The sequence below is a fragment of the Amblyraja radiata genome, chromosome 24 (assembly GCF_010909765.2).
Source record: "Amblyraja radiata isolate CabotCenter1 chromosome 24, sAmbRad1.1.pri, whole genome shotgun sequence".
Lineage (NCBI taxonomy): Eukaryota > Metazoa > Chordata > Chondrichthyes > Rajiformes > Rajidae > Amblyraja > Amblyraja radiata.
In genome coordinates this window covers 39,335,395-39,357,470 of record NC_045979.1, presented here as the reverse complement: position 1 = coordinate 39,357,470, position 22,076 = coordinate 39,335,395, and the positions used below count along the sequence as shown (strand labels likewise).

The window sequence follows — 22,076 nt, the reverse complement described above, 5'->3', positions numbered from 1 at the left end:
TGTGTCATCATTTCTCAATGCTTATCTCTCATCATTGTAGGTTTTAACTTTGTGAAGATCATGTCGGGTGATCGGTGAGGACCTCCACTTGGCCTGGGTTGGGCTGAGGGATGATGTGAACTCTCTTACAGGGTTTACATTTCCTGGGCCGACACCACCTGGTTACAAATTACAAATCATCAACAGCTCAGCAACTTATCAGTGAAAGTTGAAAAACATGACTTTGCCTGCCCCCAACATTGCCTGTCCCGCTGAGTTACTCCAGCCCTTGGCTTTCAGTTCAAGATTCCAGCACTCCCTTTTGCCTCTCACTTTGTCCCACAATTGTCCATGTGGCCACTCCCCAGAGAAAGCCAGAGTATGGTTAACAACACACCAGTGAACTGATGCAACTTCAGGAGTTCCCACATCTCCTTACAACATCTGGGTAAGTATCTAAACAATGAGAAGACTTCTGCTGACACAAGGAACTGCAGATGCTGGTTTACCAAAAAAAGACACAAAGTGCTGGAGTAACTCAGCGGGTCAGGCAGCATCTGTGGAGAACATGGATAGGTGACGTTTCACAGAGTGCTGGAGTAACTCAGCGGGTCAGGCAGCATCTGTGGAGAACATGGATAGGTGACCTCTCGGGTCGGGACCCTTCTCCTATCCATGGTCAGGACCTTACCAATGTGAAGAAGTGTCCTGTCCCAAAACATCACCTATCCATGTTCTCCAGAGATGCTGTGAAGTTGTTTGCTGCGGGTTTAAAATGATATCAAGATTCAGATATCAGGGGTCGGCAATGGTTAACATTTCAGGAACGGCTGCAGGAAATCAAACAGCGAAACTTTCTTTTCTTGTAAAAAACTCAAAGTAACCCAACCACAGACAACATCGGAAATTAGGGACAATATTAGTTCTACAAAGGAGAGATAATATGTTACCAGCAAACCCGGTGAAATTGGCGGCAGTTTGGAATTTAACTAAAAATGCCTGGAATTTGTGAATGGAGCATAAATACAGCGTGGGTGTGAATGTGTAAGGAATGTAGAGGTAGACAACCAGAACTTCTAAAAAATGAAAAGAGAAAAGTTAGTGAAGACAAATCTAGGTCCTTTACCATCAGAAGTGAGAGAATTCATAATGAGGAACCATGAAATAGCAGAAGAATTGAACAAATACTTTGGCTCGAAGACAGACACAAAATGCTGGAGTAACTCAGCGGGACAGTCAGCATCTCTGGAGAGATGGAATGGGTGAAGTCTGAAGAAGGGTCTCGACCTGAAACGTCACCCATTCCTTCTCTCCAGAGATACTGCCTGACCCGCTGAGTTACTCCAGCCATCTGTGTCTATCTTTGGTTTAAACCAGCATCTGCAGTTCCTCCCTAAATACATTTTGGATTTTAAAAATTCCCAGCGGTGCGAGGGTACCAGGATTCTAACGGAACGAGATGAGAATTGGTAAAAGAAAATATTGCTGGAGAAATTAATAGACTTTTCACTGTACCTTGGTACACGCAACAATAAACCAAACAGGCTGGGAGCTTTTACCCTGGGAAGTGACCGTCGAGGTTTACAAAATCACGAGCCGCGTTTAAAGTTGCCCGAAACAAGACTGAAAAGCGAATGGCAGGGTTTATAAAGCAATGCACCTTTTGATGTGTGTTTTTAATTGTTTCCATCACTATGCAGTAATAGGCCTTTTTCACGGGGCGACTTGACGCATGAGTTAACCAGAGTTTAACATCGTGGGAACCTCGTGCGATAACAGTACGGCATTCGTGGACCACCGTGGACCACCGTGGCGCTAACGGCAGGTAATCGTTTAACTTGGTGACTCGGGAGAAAATTCAAGCAAGTTTGAATTTCTCCAAGAGTGACTTGTACACTTGTGGTTGAGCATTGCAACTTTATATTTTGCGGTTACCGTGGGAACTCCTGCGAACGGTAAACCCGGAAGCTGGGCAGAGGGGACAGAAGGTGAGTAAAAAAGGTGTTCTCAATATCCTTTAACTGGCAAAAACTTTGGAACTAGTCGTTCGGTGCGAGTTGATTAAAAAGTGTTTGGAATTTTCAAACTTCAAATCAAATGTCTCTCAAACCTGCTGATTGTATCTGATTCCACTTTTCGTAGCAAGTTCCAATTTTCGACACAAAATGCTTGAATAACTCAGGCAGGAAGCATCTCTGGAGAACATGGATAGGTGACGTTTCGGTTCCAGCTGGGAAAGAGGAGGCAGGATCAAGCGTGGCAGGTGTCGGAAGGAACTGCAGATGCTACTTTAAATCGAAGATACACAAAATGCTGGAGTACCTCAGCGAGTTACTCCAGCATTTTGATCTCTGGATGGAAGGAATGGGTTTCCCAAACTCACCCATTCCTTAAACCCATTCTTTCTCTCCAGAGATGCTGCCTGACCCGCTGAGTTACTCCAGCCATCTGTGTCTATCTTTGGTTTAAACCAGCATCTGCAGTTCCTCCCTAAATACATTTTGGATTTTAAAAATTCCCAGCGGTGCGAGGGTACCAGGATTCTAACGGAACGAGATGAGAATTGGTAAAAGAAAATATTGCTGGAGAAATTAATAGACTGAAAGCCAATAAACCTACAGGGCCAAATGATCGTATTCCCAGAGTATGAACAGAGAGAGCCATGGAAAGAGGGTGTGGGTTGGCTGATACAGTATGTACGTCAATGAGCATTCCTGCACACTGTAGGTGGTAAATGTAACATGACAATTTAAACAGAACAGAGAGAAGAGTGGGAATAAATGTCTAATTAGTTCAACTTTGCAATCTATTATTACTGATATGATAAATTAGAAAACAGGGTTTGTGTACAAAATCACGAGAGGAATAGATCGGGTAGACACACAGAGTCTCTTGCCCAGAGTAGAGGAATCGAGAACCAGAGGACATAGGTTTAAAGTGAGAGAGGGGAAGGGGAAAGATTTAATAGAAACTTGTGGGGTAACTTTTTCACACAAAGGGTGGTGGGTGTATGGAACGAGCTGCTAGAGGAGGTAGTTGAGGCCGGTACAATCACAATGTTTAAACAACATTTCGACAGGTACATGGATCTGAGCCAAACGCAGGTAGATGGGACTAGTGTAGATGGGGCATGTTGGCTGGTGTGGGCAAGTTGGGTGGAAGGGCCTGTTTCCATGCTGTATGACTATGACTGAAAGAGCCAACATTGATTTATGAAAGGGAAGGTAGAAAAAATTGCTGGAGAAACTCAGCAGGTGAGGCAGCATCTATGGAGCGAAGGAAATAGGCGACGTTTCAGGTCGAAACCATTTTCCAGCATCTGCTGTTCCTTCTTACACTTTATGAAAGGGAAATTGTGTTGAACAAACCAGCTGGGGGATTTTTTTGGGCGAGGTCGGTGTTGTTACAGTTCGGATATGCAATGAGTCATTGAAAACTCAGTGGTCGGATAATGCATGTTTTGTCTGAGATAAGCCACCAAAAATAATTTATGTTGATGCAAGATGAGCCCGAGTAAAGGTCTCCACCCAAAACGTCATCTATCTTGACCTGCTATTATTGCAATTTGACACATTATGTTGGCGGCGTTTCCGAGGTAAACCAGCATCAACAGTTCCATGGGTCTACAGAAATCCTTATCTTGTTATGTCAAGCATGCAGTGGCTGTTCCATTCTATCTGTTTCCCACCAACAATGTAATACATATGATTTCCTTCAAGGCTTAGTCTGAAAGTGTCAATAGTGTCCCACTTGGCGATTTTTTCAGCGACTGCCGGCGTCATGGACTGACGTATCAGCGTCGCCGAAAGATTTTGAACATTTCAAAATCCGGCGGCGGCAAAAAAAACGTTGCGGCACTTGAGGAAACACCGTGCGTCAATACATCGTCACGCCGCGTTACCCCACGACGTTGTCGGTGACCTGATACGTCAGTCAATTATGCCGGCAGTCGCCGAAAACATCGGCAAGTGGGATAGGCCCTTGAGTACTATTTGCCTTGTTAAATGGAATAATACTCAAAGGAAAGCAAAGGTGCAAAATGGCAGAGGGGAAAGGGGAAGAAAAGAATCAAAATACACAAAGCAGGAAGATTTAATGAGACACAAGGAATGATAGAGTCTGGTGGACACAAAAATACACAAAGTGCTGAAGTAACTCCATGGAATCGGCAACATACCTGGAGAACATGGATACGTGATATAATAGGAGCAGAATTAGGTCATTCAGCCCATTCAATTGTGGCTGATCTATCTTTCCCTCCTAACCCCATTCTCCTGCCTTCTCCCCATAACCCCTAACACCTGTACTAATCTACAATCAACCTCTCTCTGCCTTAAAAATGTTCATTAACTTGGCCTTCACAGCCTTCTGTAGCAAAGAATGCCAAAGATTCACCACCCTCTGACCAAAGAAATTCCTCCTCATCTCCTTCTTAAAGAAACCTCCTTTAATTTATGACCTCTGGTCCTAGACTCTCCCACTAGTGGAAACACCCTCTCCACATCCACTCTATCCAGGCCTTTCACTATTCGTTGTTTAAATAAGGTCCCCCTCATCCATCTAAACTCCAGCGAGTACAGGCCCAGTGCTGACAAACGCTCATCATATGTTACTCCACTCATTCTTGGGATCTTTCTAGGAAACCTTCTCTGGACTCTCTCCAGAGCCAGCACATCCTTCCTCAGATATAGTGCCCAAAACTGCTCACAATACTCCAAACGTGGCCTGTCCAGCGCCTTATAGAGCCTCAGGATTACATCCCTGTGTCGGGTCGAGGCCCTTCTTCAGACTGGTCCGAACGGTTTTAATTGTTTCCAGAAGTTGCCAAGAGATTTATAACACGATAGCATCTCACCGTTTCTTCTTAATATGTGACACTCCTGCAGTAAGAGCGATCCCAGTACAGAAAGATGTAATGCAAATGGCAACAATGCCAATCGTTCCTGAAAGAATACACATGATTACACAATGAGTGACTGGAACAAAGCGATGTTATCTGGAGTAATAAGTGAATATATTTGTAATGATACCACTGACTGAGCCGGTAATAATATTGATCTAAACTCTAGCTGCTGCTATCTTGAAACTGACATGTAAAATGTGGTTTGTAATAGAGTCAGTGATACAGTGTGGAAACAGGCCCTTCGGCCCAACTTGCCCACACTGGCCAACATGTCCCAGCTACACTAGTCCCACCTGCCTGCGCTTGGTCCATATCCCTACAAACCTGTCTGTTATGTTCTGGACGGCAGAATGAATAACAACTTACACGCAGGTTGCCTGGATCACGAGAGAGAGCTTTATTACCCAACATTCCCTGCTTATATTGAACACCAACTCATTAACATACACATTTCATAAATACTGATTTAAACCAGTATTTATGAAATCTTACATGATAAACATAATATATTTATTTTACATATCTACACATTTTCGTTTTACTTATACAGTGAGTTACTTAACTTAAAAACCTAATCTGACTACTGGTTTACGGATGTGTTCAAGAAGGAACTGCAGATGCTGGAAGATCGAAGGTACACAAAAATGCTGGTGAAACTCAGCGGGTGCAGCAGCATCTATGGAGCGAAGGAAATAGGCGACGTTTCGGGCCGAAACCCTTCTTCAGACTGGTTTACTGGTTTACGGATCCTGCCTGATTGTCTAACAGTAACACGTGTAACAGGTTTAGGTGTTGACTCAACTGTTGGCTTGTTTGGCTCTGTTTTAGTACCCTGACTTTGACCAGAGGAATCTGTCTCTTTGTCTGTACTAACTGAACTTTGTGTTTCAATCACAGTGGTCTCTTCCAACTCACTTTCAGATGAAAACTCAGGGATTAGGACTTCATGCTCAGTTTTTGGTTCATCTTTGGCTGGAATCATTTGATCAACATGAACACTTTTGATCCTATCTCCAACTTCAACTAAGTATCTTTTTGTTCCACGCATTTCCTCCATTTTCCCAACATTGAGAGGACTGAGAACACAAACCTGCTCATCTGGCTTGAAGGTGGGAGACAAAATGGCGTTTTTAACTTAACTGTTTTTGCTCAAATCTCAAGGCCAAATTGGGTTGAACTAGACTTAGGTGTATTCTTAGCCTTCTCTTAGAAATATAGAAAAATAGGTGCAGGAGTAGGCCATTCGGCCCTTCGAGCCTGCACCGCCATTCAAAACGATCATGGCTGATCATCCAACTCAGTATCCCATCCCTGCCTTCTCTCCATACCCCCTGATCCCTTTAGCCACAGGGACCACATCTAACTCCCTCTTAAATATAGCCAATGAACTGGCCTAACTACCTTCTGTGGCAGAGAATTTCACAGATTCACCACTCTTTGTGTAAAAAATGATTTTCTCATCTCGGTCCTAAAAGACTTCCCTCTTATCCTTAAACTGTGACCCCTAGTTCTGGACTTCCCCAACATCGGGAATAATCTTCCTGCATCTAGCCTGTCCAACCCCTTAAGAATTTTGTAAGTTTCTATAAGATCCCCCCTCAATCTTCTAAATCTCTTCATCAACAGTTGTGCAGGTGAGTAATCTGTTGTTGTGTGTTGTGTGGTTCTGTACTTCAGCAAGAAACTAGCCAACCTGTGTTTCATGCTGAGCTTTGAACTGCCCTGTTTCTTGAGAGCATCTTTGACAACTCTAACAGACCTTTCCGCCGCCCCGTTGGAGGCTGGATGGTGTGGGGGAAGAAGTGTGTGTTTTACACCATTCCGCTGCATGAACTCTTTGAACCGTTCTGAACGAAACTGAGGCAGAAACAAGTTCTTCCGGTAAACCATGAAATGCAAAAATGAATCTCAACTCATCTATGGTACACTCAGTAGCAGTGCTTGACCCCATATGCTTAAACTCACTCCATTTGGAATGACTATCTACTAGCACCAGAAAATGATCATTACCCTTTTCACACCATAGGGCAGCTTTGTGTATGAATACAAGCCGTTATGTGCGTTGATAGTCAAGTACTGCTGACTTTCCTTGTCGACATTGAGTTGGGCGAAAGCGTGAGACAAATCCAGTTTAGTGAAGACTCTTGCTCCGCTAAGTTCTGCGTACAGGTCTTGTTCATCATCAACGGCTTGGTTGACAGTTTTGTCGGCCTTGGGTGCGGCCACAATTGGCATTGCCCAGTTACTCTGGTCTGTCTTCACGAGTACTCCATTCTGTTCTAACCTGTTGAGTTCTACCTCCACTTGTTGCTTTAGTGCATATGGTACAGGTCTTGGTCGACAATACACAGGCCTCACATCATGCTGGTCGAATGTGTGCAGAGTACCCTGTTATTCCCGTGTAACTGTCAGCAAATATTTCTGCATGTTTGCTTATGACGTTTTCAAGATGTGATTTGGACAAATCGACGCTGAAAATGTTCTTCCAGTCTAATTCTATGCTACTCAGCCAATCCTTTCCAAGGAGGGTTGGTTTATTCCTGTAGCTGGCCACTATGATGGGCAGTGTTACTGACTGACCATTATGCTGAACTTTACAGTTCATTTGTCCACATGTCTCCAAAACTTCACCCGAGTAGGTTCTCAGCTTGACCTTACTCTCAAACAATGGTATCTGTGGGAACTTTGTTTCGTGCAGGTCTTTGCTCATGACCGAACAATCTGCTGCCGTATCAATACACATATCGATTAACTGTTCAGTAATCAATAGTTTAGTTCGAAACTCCTTGCTTGGCTGGTTGTAGGCTTATCGATGTTGGTTGCATAAATGGTGTACAACCCAAGTTCATTTCCATCTGTATTCACCTCAAGTTGTGAACTTCTCTCTGATGTTGTCACTTGTTTCCTGCAGATTGTTGGTTTCCTGCTTTAAGCTTGGCCCGACATGCTGAGGCGATGTGGCCTTTCTTTGGGACGACAGATGGCACAATGGGCTAAGTGTTCGGCTGGCAACCGGAAGGTAGCCGGTTCGAATCCCGCTTGGAGTGCATACTGTCGTTGTGTCCTTGGGCAAGACACTTCACCCACCTTTGCCTATGTGTGAATGTGTGTGAATGTGTGTGAGTGATTGGTGGTGGTCGGAGGGGCCGTAGGCGCAGATTGGCAGCCACGCTTCCGTCAGTCTGCCCCAGGGCAGCTGTGGCTACAGAAGTAGCTTACCACCACCGAGTGTGACTGAGGAGTGAATGAATAATGCGATGTAAAGCGCCTTGAGTATTAGAAAGGCGCTATATAAATCCCATCCATTATTATTATTATTTCTTCTGGCAGTTACAGCATTTGGCCATTTTGAACTGACAAAATTGGGATGAGTGATTACCATTGGAACGATAATAACTGGCTGAACCCCGCCATACTTCGGTTTTGTTTTCGCACATCTTGGTTTGGCCATAGGCACTGCCTTGTGACTGTAAATGTCACTACAGTCCGTGGTGGGCGAAACTCGCGAGCATTCTTTGATGCTATCTCCATTGTGGTCGCAACCTTGCATGCTTGCTCGAATGTGAGATCTGGAGTGTTCATGAGTTTGGACTGAATTTGTTCATCCATTAGACCACAAACCTGTAGTGTTGATTGTCTCGTGCTACTTCTGGTTCCTAGTGCCAAATTTATAGCTTTCGGCAATTTCCAGACACTTTGGATTACATAGAAACATAGATAGAAACATAGAAAATAGGTGCAGGAGGAGGCCATTCAGCCCTTCGAGCCAGCACCGCCAGTCATTGTGATCATGGCTGATCGTCCCCTATCAATAACCCGTGCCTGCCTTCTCCCCATATCCTTTGACTCCACTAGTCCATCGAGCTCTATCTAACTCTCTCATAAATCCATCCAGTGACTTGGCCTCCACTGCCCTCTGTGGCAGGGAATTCCATAAATTCACAACTCTCTGGGTGAAAACGCTTTTTCTCACCTCAGTCTTAAATGGCCTCCCCTTTATTGAGCTGCTCCTCCAACTTCTTCATAATGTCATTGAATGGCACGTCTTTTGCCTTTATGGGCGCAAGGAGATTCACGAGTGTGCCGTACACTTCAGGACCGAGCTCCGTGAGCAGAATCGCTTTCATGCGTTCGCAAACGGCCTTATTTGTTTCAGTCACTATCTCTCCTTCACCACTATTCTCCATTATGTTGTTTGCCATGAATAACATGTTTGCTCTCTACATAGGAGCTGAACAGCTCTCTACTCTTGTCAAAAGTGCCAAGGTTTCCCATGTAGCCTGTGGACGATGCCATCGTGTTGTGCTCTTCTTTTTTAAGTCTGTTCAAAAACCCAGATTTCCTGACTGTTCTGGTGTAACAATTCACCTAAAACTTAGCTGTACAAAGGCTATTCAGCTTGAGGAACTCAAAAAAAAAATCTTATACAATCCCAAGGATGACATCTTGCCATGTAGACACAACATAGAGATACCTTGACAAACTCTCGATGATTTGTCCAGCTGCTGTTTTAAACTACAGTACCCTGCATAGAAGGATCTGCGGCCTATCATGTCCAGCTCACAAACAACTGCGACACAACTCCGTATTTACTGTTTAAAATGTTAAACAATACTGTGTGTTGCAAAACAGTCCTGCACTGTATTTAAAGGATGAGTTCACAAGCTCTAGCCCATCCACGTCGCCAATTTTGTTATATTCCTTACGGCAGAATGAATACCAACTTACACGCAGGTTGCCTGGATCATGAGAGAGAGATTTATTACCCAACATTCCCTGCTTATATACAACACCAACTCATTAACATATACATGAATATGTATGAACACATTACACTGTCCTATCCATGTACCTATCTAACTCTTTCTTAAACGATGGGATAGTCCTAGCCTCAACTACCTCCTCTGGCAGCTCGTTCCATACACCCACCACCCTTTGTGTGAAAAAGTTACCCCTCAGATTCATATTAAATCTTTTCCCCTTCACCTTAAACCTATGTCCTCTGGTCCTCGATTCCCCAACTCTGGGCAAGAGACTGTGTATCTATCCGATTTATTCCTCTCATGATTTTATACACAATGAAATTCACATAGACATAATGAAATAAAAAAATCAGTGAGAACTGATGCATGTTACTGCATAGTAAGGTATTAAAACAGATATGCAGAGTAGTTATGAAAAGTTGTATCAGCAACAAGGTTGAAGCCATGGACTTTAACTGCCCCATTATTGACTGGGTTCCCTTTGGGCGAGAGACTGACAGGGCAGAATATGTTGGCATTATCCAAGAATGTGGACAGACTGACTGGAGGAGGGACTGAACTGGACTTTGTATTGGGAAATGCACCTGGCCAGGTGACCATTGCAGGAAGGATGTGCAGACCAAGGCAGTGGATATTTTTAAGGCAGGGATAGGCAAATTCTTGATTAGAACGAGTGTCGAGGGTTATGGGGAGAAGGCAGGAACATGGGCTAAGGAGGCAGAGATCAGACATGATTGAATGGTGGAGTAGACGCGATGGGCCGAATGGCCTAATTCTACTCCTACAACTTGTGAATGGTGCGAGAGGGAAGGCCAGGGTTACTTGAAGTAGAGAAGTCAATATTCATACTGCTGGGTTGTAAGATGCTTGTGAAAATCTAGTGAGTGTGTTTGTACAATTACCTGTATCACAACTGTCTTGCGTTATATACAATCATACACACTTGCAAACCATGCAGCTATAAAATAAATTAAACAGTGCAATGTTTATAAATATAATGAAAAACTTGCATGCTCCAAGTGTGCCTCACCAAGGCCTTGCTTCCTATGTGCTGTAGGATTGAACGAAACCAAGATTGCATTGGCTGTATACAAGTTCTCAGCTGAACAATACAAGTAACGTTTAATTTATGGAAAGTCTTAGGTTGCTACTAAAATAGACCATTGTCAGACATAGTGAGGAAATATTAACGATGGAATTAAACTAATAACAGAAATGACCTCACTATTGCACCTTAGTTACAGATTATTTACTGGCAAAAAAACACAAAAGGAGAAACAACCCAAGCGACTAATGAACAAAGCTGGAACCTCCAAGGTCAGAAGCTTTTCCCCAGGATGGAAAACCAAACACTGGAGGACACAGGTTCAACGTGACAGGGACAAAGTTTAAAGGAGATGTGCGGGGCAAGTGTTTCACACAGAATGTGGTGGGAGCCTGGAACGTGCTGCCAGGGGGAGGGGGGTGGTGGTGGAGGCAGATACGACAGCGGTGTTGAAGAGGCTTTAGGATAGGCGCATGGATATACAGGGAATGGAGGGATATGGATTGTGTGCAGGTAGATAAGAGTTGGTCTTGGCATCATGTCCAGCACGGACTTTGTGGGCTGAAGGGCCTGTTCTTGTTCCTGTGCTGTACTGATCTATATGACAAAACTGTTGCTCAGTTCTAAGATGTTTTGGGAGGAACCATAAATAATCGTCTAATTGGCAGAGTCCATCTTGTCAATGAATAAAAGGTCAAAAAGAAATAAATCTGTGCGAGTAAACATGGAAAATAGTTGCAGGAGAAAGAGAGACAGGGTCAGGTGTGAAACCGAGATCCCCGCACCATTTCCTCACAATGTGTGTAACAGATAAAGCAAAATTAAACGTTAATACTGATATAATGAGGAATAAATCCGTCTCTTTTCCAGGAACATGATGTGCACTCAATTGAAAGGAAGTCGACCGTAATAAACAAGGAATGGGGAATTCCAGGCGGATTTTATAACTGGTCAACATGCGAGAGGTTTGGCAGGGACGTTTCAAGTCAGTGTTTACTGGCTCCGAAAGTTAAAGGCACATCAAACTATGGCGGCACGGTGGCGCAGCGGTAGAGATGCTGTCTTTCAGCGCTTGCAGCGCCGGAGACCTGGGTTCGATCTGTACGGAGTTTGTACGTTCTCCCCGCGACCGCGTGGGATTTCTCTGAGATTTTCGGTTTCCTCCCACACTCCTGTTTCAGGGCCTGTTTCCGTTCTGCATCTCTAAACTTCTTTCTGTCTCGTCGCCCATTGCAAAGTTTGCCATAGTTTTTCTGTTCATTCTGCAAAGGAAGATTCACTTCCCAGTTTTATGTGTTTATTTTAGCTTGAGTTTGTCGTAGAATACTGACATTTTCAACAGTTATCGGAAAGACGCTGTTGCTAGGAAGTGTTCAGAGAAGCTTTACGAGGATGTTGCCAGGACTCGAGGCCTGAGGTACAGGGAGAGTAGGTGAGTCTCTAATCCTTGGAGCGCTGGAGGATGAGGGGAGATCTTATAGAGGTGTATAAAATCATGAGAGAAATAGATTCGGTAAACGCACAGAGTCTTTTACCTGGAATTGATAATCAGAAGACATGGGTTTAAGGTGAGGGTGGAAAAATTCAATAGGAACTTGAGGGGAACCTTTTTTACACAAAAGATGGTGGGTGTATGGAACGAGCTGCCAGAGGAGGTAGTTGAGGCAGGTAGTATCGCAACATTTAAGGAACAGTTAGACAGGTACATGGACAGGACAGGATTAGACGAATATGGGTCAAACGCAGGCAGGTGGGACTAATGTAGATGGGACATGTTGGCCGGAATGGGCAAGTTGGGCAGAAGGGCCTGTTTCCATGCCGTATCACTCTATGAGGAACAAAGAAGTATTGCTCGAGAGAGAAACAACATTGTGAACAGGTGAATAGGACAAATCTCGTCTTGCTGACCATCAAGAGATTTCTGCCGTTATCATTAAAAACAGCTGGGCTGAACTGTGAGAAAGTGGGATGACAGAACTTGTGCGAACAGGTGTTCGATGGTCGGTGTGGACTCGGAGGGGCCGAAGGGCCTGTGTCCATGCTGTATCTCTAAACCCAACTAGTGTGTGAACGGGGCGATCGATGGTCGGTGTGGACTCGGAGGGGCCGAAGGGCCTGTGTCCATGCTGTATCTCTAAACCCAACTAAACAAACATTTTCAATCACATTTTTAGAAATCTATTTTCGCTGATCATAAATGTGAACTAAGCTTAGTGGTAAGGGCCTGTCCCATGAGCATGCGACCCGCATGCGTCAAGCGCATCCAAACCAGAAGCGGGGGCCGCGCGGAGGTCGAGTGAGGGACGTAAAGTTCGAGCAAAGTCCGCGGGAAGTTAGCGCATGACGTACTGTGTCGATACGCTCCACATAGAAACATAGAAACATAGAAAGTAGGTGCGAGAGTAGACCACCAGGTCCGTCGAGCCCGCACCGCCATTCGCTCATGGCTGAACACTAAACAGACACACTTACCCACAAACAGTAGACACAAGACACAGAACACAAGACACTACCCTCCCCTTTATACCGCTATCACCCCTCTCCACCCCAAGAACCTCGCGATCTCCTGGGGGAGGCAAAAAACCGGATAAAAACCCAGGTCCAATTCGGGAAAAAAATCCGGGAAATTCCTCTCCGACCCCAATCCAGGCGATCGACACTTGTCCAGGAGATCACTCAGGTCTTACTATACTAACCATACCTAGGTCCATATCCCTGCCCTCTCCCCGTAGCCCCTTATCCCCTTGGCAGCTAAAAAACCATCTATTTTAGTCTTAAATATATTTAAAGTTTCTGCTTCCACTGCTCCCTGGGGCAGTGAATTCCATAAATTAACCACCCTCTGGGTGAAGAAGTTCTTCCTCATCTCAGTTTTAAAAGAGCCCCCCCTTATTCTGCAACTATGTCCCCTAGTTCTAGTTTCCCCGATCATTGGGAACATCCTCGGTGCATCCACCCGATCAAGGCCCCTCACGATCTTATATGTTTCAATGAGATCGCCTCTCATTCTTCTAAACTCCAAAGAGTAGAGTTCCAGCCTACTTAACCTTTCCTCATATGTCAATCCCCTCATTGCAGGAATTAATCTTGTAAACCTTCGCTGCACTGCCTCCAGGGCTAGTACATCCTTTCTTAAGTATGGACCCCAGAACTGTACACAGTATTCCAAATGTGGTCTCACTAATACTGTGTACAGCTGCAGCAAGACCTCCGTGTTTTTATACTCAATCCCCCTAGCAATAAAGGCCAAAACTCCATTGGCCTTCCTGATTGCTTGCTGCACCTGCATACTAACTTTTAGTGATTCATGTACTAATACCCCTAGATCCCTTTGCGTTGCATTACAACGCAGCTCCTCCTCATTTAGAAAATAACTTGCCCTATCATTTTTTTCCCAAAGTGAATGACTTCACATTTATTAGTATTAAATTTCATCTGCCAAGTTGTTGCCCACTCACCTAGCTTATCTATATCCTTTTGCAGACTCTTCCTATCCTCCTCATCCCCTACTTTTCCTCCCATTTTTGTATCGTCCGCAAATTTTGATATATTACACTTGGTTCCCTCCTCCAAATCATTTATATAAATTGTGAACAACTGGGGTCCCAGCACCGACCCTTGCGGAACCCCGCTAGTTACCGGTTGCCATCCCGAGTATGAACCATTTATCCCCACTCTCTGCTTCCTATTTGTTAGCCAATCCTCTACCCATGCTAATATATTACCCCCAATCCCATAATTTTTTATTTTTAGCAATAGTCTCTTATGTGGCACCTTGTCAAAAGCCTTTTGGAAGTCCAAGTATACCACATCCACCGGTTCCCCTTTATCCACCCGGGTTGTTACTTCCTCAAAGAATTCGAGCAGATTCGTTAAACAGGACTTCCCCTTCACAAAACCATGCTGGTTCTGTCCGATGAAGTCATGTTTATCCAAGTGCCCCGTTAGTGTTTCTTTAATAATTGTCTCTAACATTTTACCCACCACCGATGTTAGACTAACCGGTCTATAGTTACCCGCCTTCTGTTTACTTCCTTTTTTAAATATAGGTGTTACATTGGCCATTTTCCAATCCACTGGGACCGTTCCTGCCTCCAGGGAGTTTTGGAAAATTATCACCAATGCATCCACAATCCCCACCGCTATCTCCCTCAAGACCCTTGGATGTAATCCATCAGGCCCAGGGGATTTATCCTCCTTCAGTCTCATTAATTTCCCTAATACCACCTCCTTGGTGATCTTAATAGTATTCCACACGCCCGTCGAGGCGGCTGCGGGCTGGCAGGCCGTTGCCGCGCGGAATTTTTGAACGGTCAGTTTTTCGGAGCCCCGCGCGATGTCGGGACCAGCTCCGCACAACTCCATACGGCGCCGGCGATCGAAGTGGGACCGGCCCCGCGAGGCCGTACAGCTCAAGCGACCACGTTAGGTAGCGCTTGCCGCATGGAGTCGCATGCTCGTGGGACAGGCCCTTAACTTTATCAATAGGAAGGAGGTAGCTGTTGTACAGTACCGTTAGACTGGAGAGATCCCTTGATAGACTCTCCAGAGTCAGGCTTCCTCACTGGCAACGAGGACTTTATTTCTAGATACAGAGAGGCAATGACAAGTGTGACAAGCAGACACAATGCTAATACTCAGATCCCCACATCTTATATTCACATGCCATGCAGAGTAAAATGCACAGTAACGTATAGTAATGCAGAGTGACATTTTTGGTAATTTAGAAACTTAGAGAATCATTGTCAAGTTTTTAAGAACCCTCTCCACCATCAGGAATGTTTTTATTTTAAATCACATTTATTCTCAGGCAGCAGCTGTTCCTCCTCTCTCAAATTTGGTTTGAGTCAATCTTCAAATGTATACGTTGAACAAAAATGCTAAGCAACTAAATATCTTTAGTTTCAGTGGCGCAGCGGGTAGAGCTGCTGCCTCACAGCGCCACAGAGCCGGCTTCCATCCTGACTACGGGTGCTGTCTGTACGGAGTTTGTACGTTCTCCCCGTGACCTGCGTAGGTTTTCTCCGGGTGCTCCAGTTTCCTTCCACACTCCAAAGACGTACAGGTTTGTAGGTTACTTGGCTTGGTGTGTGTTTAAATTGTCCCTAGTGTGTGTGGGTAGTGCTAGTGTATGGGTGATCGCTGGTCGGTGTAGACTCAGTGGGCCGAAGGGCCTGTTTCCCTGCTGTATCTCTAAACTAAAATCTTGGTGTAAGAGTTTTAGTTCTGTTAAATAAAATTGATGAAGGGTTATCAGAATATCTGGACATTTTTGATCCTTGAGTTTGTTGCTTGTGTTGGGATATTTGTAGATGACAAGAAGCTTACTTCAGCTATTAGTTCATCTTGAATAACTGTTCTGTTCCCAGGCCAGAGAAATGGGATTTGGTGGCACAATTGAGACAATTCACATCAACTCCAAATTGAACAAGACTTTGCTGTCACTCAAAAAGCAATAAACATGATGTGGTCCACGATGCTGATGCTGTGACTGTGATCATCCATGGCCTCCACCATGGACCATCGCAATGCAGCAACTGCCAGGTGTTACGGGGAGAAGGCAGGAGAATGGGGCTTAAGAGGGAGAGATAGATCAGCCATGATTGAATGGCAGACTTGGAAACATAGAAAATAGGCCATTCAGCCCTTCGAGCCAGCACCGTCATTCAATATGATCATGGCTAATTATCCAGAATCAGTACCCCGTTCCTGCTTTATCCCCATAATCCCATGATTCCGTTAACCCTAAGAGCTAAATCTAACTCTCTCTTGAAAACATCCATTGAATTGGCCCACATTGCCTTCTGTGGCAGAGAATTCCACAGATTCACAACTCTCTGGCTGAAAACGTCTTTCCTAATCTCAGTCCTAAATGGCCGACCCCTTATTCTTAAACTGTGGCCCCTTGTTCTGGACTCCCCCCACACATGGAACTGTTTTCATGCATCTAGTCTGTCCAATCCCGCAAAAATTTTATATCTCTATAAGATATCCTCTCATCCTTCTAAGTTCCAGTGAATACAAGCCCAGTCGATCCATTCTTTCATCATGAAATCAATTTGATGGGCCGAATGGCCTACGTTTGTTCCTATCACATGAACATGAAGGAATATGGAATCCTAACCTGCCTTCATAGACCGGCCCAATCTCTGGCTGTAAATGCCTCAACTAAAGGCCACTGCACAACATGCCAACATCACAGGGAATAACTCACCTTCACACACTGGGGGTTTACCATCCCAGCCTCCAGCTTTGCACAATCGGTAGTTCCTTCCCACCATCAGGAACCTAGATCAATGATAAACAAGATGTCAAGCAATATAATAACAAGGAACTGCAGGTGCTGGTTTATACCAGAAATACACAAAAAGTGCTGGTCAGCAGGTCAGGCAGCATCTGTGGAGAACATGGATAGGTGACGTTTCACAGAGTGCTGGAGTAACTCAGCGGGTCAGGGAGCATCTGTGGTGAACATGGATAGGTGACGTTTTATAGAGTGCTGAAGTAACTCAGCGGGTCAGGCAGCATCTCTGGAGATAGGAAATAGATGACGTTTCAGGTCGTGACCCTTCTTCAGAATTAGTGGTTTTGTATACACACTGGAGATGTATACATTGTATTGATCCCCACAATCGAAGGGATCTATTGCAGTCACTGCCTCAAAAAGGCTGCCAGCAACATCAAGGACCCACACCATCCTGGCCACACACTCATCTCTCCGCTACCATCGGGTAGAAGGTACAGGAGCCTGAAATCTGGTACATCCAGGTTCAGGAACAGCTACTTCCCCACAGCCATCAGGCTATTAAACACGACTTCAATCAAGCTCTGAACAATAACAGACTATTATTATTATTACTATTGCACTTTATCTGTTTATTTATTTATTGTGTATATATGGTTTATGGTCTATAAACACACTGAACTTTTATCTCCCGTTCTGTATTATGTTTACATATCCTGTTGTGCTGCAGCAAGCAAGAATGTCATTGTCTATCTGGGACACATGACAACAAACTCTCTTGCCTCTTGATTAATCCTAAATGTATCGACACATAAACCAATACAATGGGCTAATAAAGAGATCACACGTTGGCAATGAAATAGAACAAACCATGAACAGTTGTAAGGAAGATCCCTGATGGACTAACTGGTGTCTGTACGCACGTTACTGCAACTTTGTCCACACTTCCAGCCTGCACTTTGCATAAAGCTTCAACTACTTACTTACTAATTAAATGTTTCTGCTTCATGATATTGCCAGGACCCTCGTGTGGAAACAGTATGAAGACTGGAACTCAAATGCTCACAGCACAAACTCACCTATCCATGTTCTCCACAGATGCTGCCTAACCTGCTGAGTTACTCCAGCACTCTGTGTAACGTCACCTATCCATGTTCTCCACAGATGCTGCCTGACCCACTGAGTTACTCCAGCACTCTGTGTAACGTCACCTATCCATGTTCTCCACAGATACTGCCTGACCCACTGAGTTACTCCAGCACTCTGTGTCACCTATCCATGTTCTCCAGATATGGGAGTTGTCTGTACGGAGTTTGTACATTCTCCCTGTGGGGACCTCGTGGGTTTCCTCCTGGCCAAAGGGGTCAAACTAAATTTTAACCGTTTTTTCCTGCCATCTTCTCTACAATTTAATATTACCTTTTGGACCTAAAGAAGAGCTGTCACTCCCTCCACAGATCCTGACTGACTGACCCGCTGACTCTGCTCAACGTTTTCTGTAGTTTATTGCAGATTTCCAGTGACTACAAACGTTAGCGATTTTCATTGTTCAAATGCTCACCCTGTTCTACATTGGAAATTAGCTCGATTTCCAAAAGTAGTGTCTGGTGCCTGAGAATATCCATTCACTATCATTCCTGGGCTGCCACAGTTAATCACTACACAGGGAGAAAAGGAAGCAGTTAAAGATGTTGTAAACATCACACGCCAACACGTTCTTCACACCCGTGACGCAAATGTGTTGAATTTTACACAACAACCCCGACAATTCTGATCTCCCACTTATTTACAGTCCAGGTTTAGCGAATGAAATGATTACCTATCCATGTTCTCCACAGATGCTGCCTGACCCGCTGAGTTACTCCAGCACTCTGTGTCCTTCACTAAACACGATGCACTATAAGACCAGGTTGGAAATGGGGTACCTTGTGGGCCCCCATCTCGCTCCACGTTCTGGCCTCCACAAGGCACGGCAGTGGTCTGACACATGGAGCGCTGCATCTTCCACATACAAGCAGCTTGGCAACACCCAGAACCGTGGACATAGTTGATGTAAATCCCAAACCCCCACCAGCCGTGACCTGAACACGACATCTCACATCTTCACAGCAAGACACACACATTAAACCGAAAAGTAACATTTCCACCTGATATCCATAAGTTCATGAAAGAGGAAACGTTTAACCCATTCCTTCCCTCCAGCACTCAGCTCATACAGAGGCTACTCACGTTTGCAGATGGGGGGTCCAGGCACAAAGGTATTGTTCTCTCTACATTCAATTGTACTTCTGCCAACCATCTGAGAGCCTCGGACACAGAGATAACTGATGGTTTCCCCATACGTGTAGGTGAGGGCGATTCCTGCCTCCATCTGGCTGAACGCCGGCAGGACTGGCTGTTGACACTGGACAACTACCCAGAAAAATGACACATATTAGTCTTCACCAGAATACTGGCCATTCACCAAGTATCAGTCCCACTCAGCGAATTGTGGACACAGCCCAGACCATCACACAAACCAACCTCCCCTCCATTGATTCCATCTACACCTCACGCTGCCTCGGCAAGGCCAGCAGCATCATCAAGGACCAGACTCACCCCGGCCACTCCCTCTTCTCCCACCTCCCATCGGGCAAGAGGTACAGAAGTGTGAAAACGCACACCTCCAGATTCAGGGACAGTTTCTTCCCAGCTGTTATCAGGCAACTGAACCATCCTATCACTCCCAGAGAGCGGTCCTGAACTACTATCTACCTCTTTGGTGACCCTTGGACTATCCTTGATGGGGCTTTGCTGGCTTTACCTTGCACTAAACATTATTCCCTTATCATGTATCTGTACACTGTGAACAGCTCGATTGCAATCGTGTGTTGTCTTTCTGCTGACTGGTTAGCACGCAACAAAAGCTTTTCACTATACCTCGCTACACGTGACACTAAACTCAACTGAACTCCATAAAATGAGACTTTGGAAAGTGGGAATGGCAGATTAGTCCAGGATTTATCACCTGCAACACCTAGACATTTTTGTTCTTTTTTGCCAAAAGGAATAACTTTGCATTTTCCTCCCAGACACTCCATTAAACCCATTTGCCAACTCACCTGACACATCAACCTGCTTTGTCATAAGGAATAAGAGTAGAATTATGCCATTCAGCCCATCAAGTCTACTCCACCATTCAATCATGGCTGATCTATCTCTCCCTCCCAACCCCATTCTCCCCAAAACCTTTGACACCCGTACTAATCAATACTCCATCTATCTCTGCTTTAAAAATATCCACTGACTTGGCCTCCACAGCCGTCTGTGGCAAGGAATTCCACAGGTTCAATTCAATTCAATTCAATTCAATTCAACTTTAATGTCATTCCACAAATACTGAGTATGGGTACAACGAAATGCAGCTTTGCGTCAGTCCGTAGTAGTAGTGCATATAGAAATTTAAAAAAAAAGAAGATACAGAATAATCAAAAATACAGAATGATTAAACAATGGGGACGGAGGGACCGGAGAAATCTATCGGCGGAATTCCGAGTTCAGCAATGTGATGGTATAATTGTAGAAGCTGTTCCTCATCCTACTGGTACGAGACCTGAGGCTCCTGTACCGTCTCCCTGATGGGAGGAGGGCAAACAGTCCATGGTTGGGGTGGGAGGGGTCTTTAATGATCTTCCCAGCCCGTCTCAGACACCGTTTTCGGTGGAGGGCATCCATGGCAGGGAGCGGGGCACCGATGATGTGCTGCGCGGTTTTCACCACCCTCCGACCTATCTTCCTTGTAAATTGATTTCCCACCTATCTTGGTGTCATCTGCAAACTTTGCTGCTGTTCTAGTCATTGGCACATTGGTGAAGAGTAGTGGTTCTAGCACTGATCCATGAGGTACTTAGTGGCTCACGGGCTGACAATGTGTACAACAGGGCTGTCTGAACCAAGTCATGAGCTGCCCTTGGTGCAAGTGTAGGTCAGATACAACAACATGAAGGATGTGTGAGGGGATAAACTCGTCACAAGAGGGAATGGCCGTGCTAGGCTTGCTCTGCTTGGGAACTAGCAGAGTTGACTAATTGATGAGCCGACTGGAGTCCAGTTATTGAGCTTACAGTGTGGAAACAGGCCATTTGGCCCAACTTGTTCACACGTCCCATCTGCACTCATCCCACCCGCCCATATTCCCTCGAAACCTGTCCTATCCATTCTTGGTGCAGTACCACATATAGATGACTTAATATAGTTATTAATTGTTAACAATTATTTTCTCAGTGGCAGGATCACAATCACACACAGGACTAGGCGGGAGTCTCAGTAGCACTACAAACTTGCTACAGGCTAAGCTACAGACAGACAGACAGACAGCTGTAAAGCGACTGTACTCTACCTGTGCACGTTGGTGGTGTGTTGTCCCATTCCCCGGTCTCTGTACAAACCAGTCTGCCCGCTCCGATTAATGAATAGCCGGCACTGCAGGAGTACTCCGCCACCATCCCGTATTCCCAGAGCTCTCCGTCGGCTGGTGAGGAAGTATTCCCGTTACTAATCAGTGGGGGAGCAGCGCATGACACAACTGTGAACAAATAGAAACATAGAAAATAGGTGCAGGAGTAGGCCATTCGGCCCTTCGAACCTGCACCGCCATTCAATATAATCATGGCTGATCATCCAACTCAGTATCCTGTACCTGCCTTCTCTCCATACCCCCTGATCCCTTTAGCCACAAGGGCCACATCTAACCCTCTTAAATATAGCCAATGAACTGGCCCCAACTACCTTCTGTGGCAGAGAATTCCAGAGATTCACCACTCTCTGTGTGAAAAATGTTTTTCTCATCTAGGTCCTAAAAGCCTTCCCCTTTATCCTTAAACTGTGACCCCTTGTTCTGGACTTCCCCAAACATCGGAAACAATCTTCCTGCATCTAGCCTGTCCAACCCCTTAAGAATTTTGTAAGTTTCTATGAGATCCCCCCTCAAATTCTAGCGAGTACAAGCCGAGTCTATCCAGTCTTTCTTCATATGAAAGTCCTGCCATCCCAAGAATCAGTCTGGTGACCCTTCTCTGTACTCCCTCTATGGCAAGAATATCCTTCCTCAGATTAGGAGACCAAACTGAAATACAATTAATACTCTCAAGGGAATGTGGGATC

At 45.0% G+C, this 22,076-nt stretch overlaps 2 protein-coding genes across 2 annotated transcripts in view; both read right to left on the bottom strand.

The window, feature by feature from the left end:
• The window catches only part of cr1 (complement C3b/C4b receptor 1 (Knops blood group)), a 791,565-nt gene that overhangs the window by 397,258 nt on the left and 372,231 nt on the right, over positions 1 to 22,076 (bottom strand). The window lies entirely within an intron of this gene.
• LOC116987080 (E-selectin-like) lies at positions 47 to 21,450 on the bottom strand. Its single transcript, XM_033042988.1, has 8 exons — positions 21,313 to 21,450; positions 19,164 to 19,346; positions 18,496 to 18,592; positions 16,905 to 16,978; positions 15,204 to 15,275; positions 10,676 to 10,696; positions 4,835 to 4,922; positions 47 to 158 (listed from the first exon to the last, which is right to left on the bottom strand). Exons 1-8 carry the CDS (start codon positions 21,416 to 21,418, stop codon positions 59 to 61), a joined length of 741 nt encoding a protein of 246 aa, XP_032898879.1. The 5' UTR covers positions 21,419 to 21,450; the 3' UTR covers positions 47 to 58.

What these genes read in the sequence shown, in the direction of transcription:
- LOC116987080 (XM_033042988.1), bottom strand. Translation starts at nt 21,418, where the DNA reads ATGGTGGCGGAGTACTCCTGCAGTGCCGGCTATTCATTAATCGGAGCG. An exon ending in AATTTCCAATGTAGAACAGG is followed by an intron (nt 16,979 to 18,495) that starts GTGAGCATTTGA and finishes TCATTGATCTAG; the next exon opens with GTTCCTGATGGTGGGAAGGA. An exon ending in GGGATCTCTCCAGTCTAACG is followed by an intron (nt 10,697 to 15,203) that starts GTACTGTACAAC and finishes TCAATCCTACAG; the next exon opens with CACATAGGAAGCAAGGCCTT.